This window comes from Psammomys obesus, unplaced genomic scaffold (genome assembly GCF_907164565.1).
Source record: "Psammomys obesus unplaced genomic scaffold, mPsaObe1.curated_primary_1811, whole genome shotgun sequence".
Lineage (NCBI taxonomy): Eukaryota > Metazoa > Chordata > Mammalia > Rodentia > Muridae > Psammomys > Psammomys obesus.
In genome coordinates, this window is record NW_026595981.1 from 26413562 (window position 1) to 26420226 (window position 6665).

The 6665-nt window shown below is 44.7% G+C and overlaps 1 protein-coding gene across 2 annotated transcripts in view; it reads right to left on the bottom strand.

Annotated features, from left to right (window-relative positions):
• Eftud2 (elongation factor Tu GTP binding domain containing 2) overlaps positions 1-6665 on the bottom strand; it is a 41717-nt gene that overhangs the window by 16841 nt on the left and 18211 nt on the right. For both annotated transcript variants that reach the window (XM_055620162.1, XM_055620161.1), the window contains exons 10-11: positions 4977-5143; positions 2739-2863 (exon numbers count right to left, since the gene is read on the bottom strand). In XM_055620162.1, the coding sequence (XP_055476137.1) occupies positions 2739-2863; positions 4977-5143 (292 nt within the window). The remainder of the gene's footprint in view (positions 1-2738; positions 2864-4976; positions 5144-6665) is intronic.

The following is a 6665-nucleotide window of genomic DNA, read 5'->3' on the forward strand; positions in this document are numbered from 1 at the left end:
AGAGAGAGAGAGAGAGAGAGAGAGAGAGAGAGAGAGAGAGAGAGAGACCCCAGGCTGGCTTGAACTCACTATGAAGCCAAGGATGACCCTGAACTTCAGACCCTCCTGCCGCAAGTACTGAGATTCTATGCACGGACCACCATGTCCAGTTTCACTGAGGATCAACCCAGGCCTCCTGCAACTCTAACTCTGCCAACTGAACCCCACCCCTACTGTTCTTTTCTGCTTTACCAATTATCAAAACTTCACCCATGGATTGTTCCACCTGGCCACGCCCTTTACAGATGCTCTTACAAGGTTACACAATCACCAGTGAGCCGAACTTGGAGTGAAGAAGACTCAATCCAGGGCCTCGTGCTTACTAAACTACCCTCTCACTTCAACTGCTTCTTAAATAGTTGCATGAAAACTATGCGTTATGATGCATGTTTGTAATCTTCACCAAGAGACTGATGCAGGATTCCAAATTCAAGGTCAGCCTAGGAAGCATGCTAAGACCCTGTTTCCCAAAAGAAACAAATCCTCAACACCTGCACTAAAGGGCCTACCGTTTCAAGGCTTAATAAATAATGAGCAAACACCCTCTCCCATCCTTCTCCTTTCCAATATCAGAGAGCAATATCCACATTCACAATCCTGCCTCCGAATACTGATAAAATATCCAGACAGGCAGTCTTCCCTTTTATCAGATCTGGAAACACCACCACAATCATCAATAGCTCCAAAATGCCAACGAGAGCAAGTACCTGGAATCCCAAACCCTCTTTGATCAGGCCCCAATTTTTTAAAATTTAAATAAAAAAAATTTTTTTTTTCGAGACAGGGTCTCTCTGTGTAGCCTTAGCTGCCCTGGACTTGCTTGTTGCCCAGGCTCATTTCATTTTTATTCACTGTCCATCTACACATTCAGCCATCCATCCATTTATTTATTCAGGTGCTGGGGATAAGTAAATATGCAGAACCTCCTGCATGTTCAGCACAGGCCACCCACAACTGCAAAACAACTAAAAACAAAGGTTTAATGGCAAGAATGTAATCATTGTTCCAATGATGAGTGAAAATACAGAAGATGTCTATACATAATATCTTTTTTTTTAAAAAAAAATTATTTTTATGTGTGTTATCTGCCTATGCAGCGCCCATGGAGGCCAGAAGAGGGTAACTCCACACCCCCTGGAATTGGAATTACAGTTGTCATGTGGGTGTGAGGAATCGGACCAGGTCCCAGTCGGCGCTCTTAACTGCTTAGCCATCTGCCCACCCCTATATATAACACCTCTTTCATGTACAATAGTAAATACCAAAGCAAGAACCATAATACACTGTAACAGTGGTTACGGCAAATCTGAGTTACCTGACTTTATTTTCCACTTTTTTACAATGAGTTTGTCTGTCTACCTATCATCTATCACTCACTCACTCACTCACTCAATTTATCCATCTGTCTATCTAAACTAACTTCCGATATGGTAGAATGCTTGCCTGGCTTTTGAATTTAATTGTTGGTACTGCAAAAACAAAAAAACAAGCAAACAAACCAATCCAAACAGTACAAGATAAAAAAGCAGCAAGAGGAAAAGCAGCACCTTGCGACAGGCAGTGAAAAGGGCTGTGGTGCATTCTGCTGTATATGGGTTTTGAGACCTCTCCTAGGGCCTGTCTCCTTACTCTGAAATCAGGAAAACAATTTCCCGCTACAGAAATCTCACACTGACACACACAAGACTCTCAGTGCACAGCTCCTACAGGAATGAGAGTTAATCAGTGAGGCAGGGATGGAAGGCAGAGAGCCCGCTGGGTAGAGAAACTGGTCCCAGGGATATGGTGTCAAGGCTCTAGGAATCCATAAACTCATTCACCAGTGCCTGCCAAGGAGACTTGTAAGGGCTGACTGCCAAGCCAATATGAGTTCTCAATGAGGCCTATCACAGTTATAAGTGCCTAGAGACGGTTGGAAAGACAGTAAGAAACTGTGGAAGTCCATCCATCTTGGAAAAGAACGGAAAATTCTTTGTGTGCATGGGTAATTCCTTCTCTACAAATTCCTCACTCTAGGAGGAACGTTTATTTCTAAAATGAGCTCTCTTTTTCAGACAGGGCATCCTTATGTAGCCCTCAAACTCAGAGATCTGCCTACCTCTCCTAAGTGTTAAAATTAAAGGCTTGCACCATCATACCTGGCTTCACTCTAATCACTCAAAATTTTTTGTTGTTATTTAGAGGGTAGAAAGATGGTAGAAATTTTTTTTTTTTTTTTTTTTTTTTTGTTATTTAAAGGGTAGAAAGATGGCTGAGTTGCACAGAGATCACTGCTCTTATAGAGGACCTGGGTTGAGTTGCCAGCATCCACATAAAATGGCTCCACATCCACCTGTACTCCAATTCCAAGGGATCCTATGTTGTAATCTAGCTTCTGAGGGTACCCATATATGCATGGCTGGCACATAATCACATGGGAATGCATGTGTGTGTGTGTGTGTGTGTGTGTGCGCACTGCACACAGGCACCAAAAATAAGTTTTTCTTTTAATCTTTAAAAAAACCCAAAAACTGTCTAGAAACAGCTTAGCCTGAATAAAGAAACTGAGGCCAAAAGGAGCGCCAAATGTGACAATAACAGGTGATGAAGTAACTCTTCCAAGCAGGGGACTGTGACAGGAAGTCAATTTCTGAGCCATTCAGCAGGACAGGAGACACATGACTGAGGAAGCAGGCGAGACGGCAGCAGGCAGAGCTTACCGAAGGTGTCAGCATAGATCTTGGCAAAGGAGCCCAGTGTGAAGCAGATGCTGTACTGGGAACTGGAGAAGCAGACGTTGCCCAGGAGCGGGGAAAGGATCAGGTTCTCATCGGTGGAATACATGCTGAAACAGAGACGGTTGTGAGCCAGTGCCAGCCTGCACAGCAGCCCTGAGGCCAGGCTGCGCTGCAACCCTGACATGTTGCCAAGAGGAAGGGCAGCAACTCCCTGCCATCTTCATTCTCCAGCCTTAGGAGGCGCGGGCACAGGCCTCTTAGATTTATCAAAAGCCTGTCAAGAAGGCGACAGGATGAAACTGTTCCCTCCCCCTAATAACTAGCTGATTCCCCAGAGCTGCGACTGTTTGCACAGTTTTGAAAAATGCTAACCACACAGTACAGATGAGGGAAACCTGGAGGACAGAGAGAAAGACCTTGAAATTTGAATGAATCTGCTGTGATCAGAGAGGGATACATTTGGGAGACATCTCAATTCCAATTCAGATGGGCATATAAAGAGATGGGCAATGCTGGCCCAGAACTGCTGAACCAGATGTCACAGCTGAGCCTATTATCCCGGCACTCAGGAAGGGAGGGCAAGAAGATCAGTTCAAGGTCATCCTTGACTATAGAATGCCCAGATAGCCTGGGCTATAGGAGGCCCTATGTGGGGGTGAGAATGTGAGGGTGGGCACAGAACAGAGAAGCAACACTGAAGAAGGAACAGAGCCGTGCTGCCCCTCTCCACTGCCACTCTCTTTATTCTGTTTGCCTCAGTTCACAGCTTCATGCTCAACCCCCCACCCCTTTTTTTCTTTAGCTTTTTTGAGACAAGGTTTCTTCCGTGTAGCCCTGGCTATCCTAGAAATCACTCTGTAGACTAGGCTAGCCTCAAACCCAGGGCTGCACCTGCCCGAGTGCCGAGACTGAGGTGTGCACCACTACTACCATCCAGCATCCTGCTGAAGCTCTAATTCACTACTTTGTAGGAGGAGAACCAGGCCCTGCACACAGTAAGCAAGTGCTCTATGCTGGAGCTATACCCAGCCCTACAAACTTCTCAAACAACTCAGAAGCCATTCCAAAAGCCAGAAGTGGAGGTGTAGGCCTACAATCCCAGCATTTGGGAGGCTGAGGGCAGGGGGCTCAAGGAGTAGGATGCTTGTGTCAGGGCTCTCCAGACTTGGTCTAGTCTTATTCTACAGCAAGCCTGTGCTAACACGGTTTCAAAGCAACTTGGATGTGTTACTCCACACCGTCTCCCATACTTGTCAATGTGAGCCTCAGGCTTCCAGATACATGCAGAACACATTCATTACACCGCCCGTGTCAACCGGGTTGCAGTTGTCTTTATATGCCCACCCAGCAGTCAGGTGCCATGAGTCAAGTGAACTAGCTACTTAGCTTCTTTAAACATCCCAATAGGCAATTCTTCTTCATTTAGTTTGTTAAAAAAATGTACTGACTCACTTAATTCATTGATTGTGTGGGTGTAGTCTGTAGTGTGCGCGCACATGCAATGTGAGTGTGGAGGTCAGGGAACAACTTGGTGGAGTCTGCTCCCTCCCTCCCGCTTCACCTGGGTTCTGAGGAAACAATGTTGGTCGGTCGTCAGACTTGGGCCAGTCCTTTATCTGCTCAACCATCCTGACGCCTTCGTGTTTTCTGAGACTGTCTCACTATGTAGCCCAGGTTAACCTCAAGCTCACAGCAATTCTGCCTCAGCCTCCTGAGTGCCAGAATTACAGGTGTGGACCATTATGTCCATCTTTTTTTTAACTGAATTTAATTTTTTGTGTATGTGGGTGCACACACCCACAAAGACCAGTTATTCTGCACTTTAATTTCTGAGTTTTGGCAGGCATCAGGCATATGCATGGTGCACACACACATATGCAGACAAAACAGACACATAAAGTAAAACAACAAACAGACAAATGAGCTTGCTATAACCTGCCCAACTTTACATGGCTGCATGTAGTAAAGGTGAGACTTGTTTAAATTCTATTGAGTACAAAACCAAATGTGTTAAACTGCATTACTGGTTAAGACACCGAGCTGATGAGGTTAGGCTTGGAGGCAACCCTGTAGAGAACTGACATGTACTGTCAGAACTGTCTGACAAGCTCATCCACACATGCCAAAAAGTTACTCCCAGAAGTCTTCAAGGGCAAAATTAAGATTTATAAGAGCCACACTCTCCTAAGGACAGGAAATCCACTCCCAGGGGTCTTATACCTTATTAATCCATTGACCTCATCTACAATGTGCCGCAGCTTGTAATAGGCATCTGTTGGAGGCAGCTTCAGCTCCAAGATCAGACGGTCGATTTTGTTGATGCACACGGTGACTGCTAACCTTTCCTGCACTGCATGCTTGATCAGCCGCTCTGTGTTCAGCATCACCTGAGAAACACAAGGCTCTAGAGGCAGTCTAAGAACAGAGGGCAGAGTCTACAGCAGTGCCAGAGAGAACACTCCCAACATACTCAGTACAAGGGAAGAGATGTCAGCTGGAAGCATCATCCCCAAAGCAGACATAGGACTGTTCAGAGGTACCTAGCCAACAGGACTGAGAAGCAAGTAAACGCAAGGATGACACCGGGACCCAGGCTTCCCAGTACTAGAGAAGGGACTTAAAAGGCTAAGAAGAACTTAATGGACTCGGAAGTATTAGGATGAATTTTTTTTCTTTTGTTATTATCTTAAGGATTAAACCCAGAGCCTCTGTAAGTTTGAGGCATGCTACCTCTAAGCTACATCCCCAGCCCTTTTTCTACCTATTCTGAGAGAGTATCACTAAGTTGTCAAGCTAGTCTCAATTTTGCTGTCTTCCTGACTTGGCGTCCAGAGTAGTGAGGATAACAGGTATGTGGCCCCATGCTTGGCTAAACAAGCCATTCTATTGTTTACTGTTATTTATTGAGACAAGGTCTTGCTTTGTAGGCCCAGCTAGCCTCATATTTGTAGCAATTTTTACTTCTCAAGTGATTATAGGCACACAAAGCCAGTTTGACCACTTGATGTTCTCAATACCTGTGTGCACAAAAGTGGCAAATGTGCAGGTGTGTATTACCTAGCTGTGCTCAGTAAATGGGCCTGGAGGTGAGGCAACACAGTGCACACCTCCAGATCTTTGTTTCTAAATAGTAGTCTCCACTATACAGGAAGCCAGAGCTCATTGATGAAATGACTGGTGGTAAGACTAGGGCAGGGAAAAAGACTGGGGCAGGGAAAATATGTAAAAAAATATGTAAAATATGTAAAAAAATATGTAAAAAAAAAAAAAGCTAGAACTCAAATATGAGGTGGGTCAAAAGGATTAAAGAACAAGCTACAAGGAACTCTTGATAGCCAAAGATGGGTCAGCTAGAGCATCGAGTCAAAAGGATGTGCTGGGTGTGATGGCACACACTCTGATCGAGGATTCAGGAGAGAAGAGAATCTCTCTGATTTGAAGGCCAGCCTGGACTAGACAGTGAGTTCTAGTCCAACCTGGGCTACAGAGTGAGCTATACTTTTTAACTTTTTTTATATTTGTTTTTTTGAGACAGGGTTTCTCTGTGTAGCCCAGACTGTCCTGGAACTTAACTTTGTAGACCAGGCTGGACTCGAACTCAGAGATCCACTTGCCTCTGAGTAGTGCTGGTTTTAAAAGTGTGTACCACCAGCTCTTTTTAATTTTGAAAATCACATTTATTTATTTTTATGTGTATAGTCATGCTCATGGAATGGTGTGGACTTTTGGAAGCTGTTTCTCTGCTTCTACCACATGTGAGTTCTGGAGACTGGACTCAGGTCACCAGGCTTGGCAGCAAGTACCTTTATGAACTCAGCCATTTGCCAGACCCAGAGTAAGATCTCATCTTATTAAAAAACAAAAAGAAAGAAAGAAAGAAAGAAAGAAAGAAAGAAAGAAAGAAAGAAA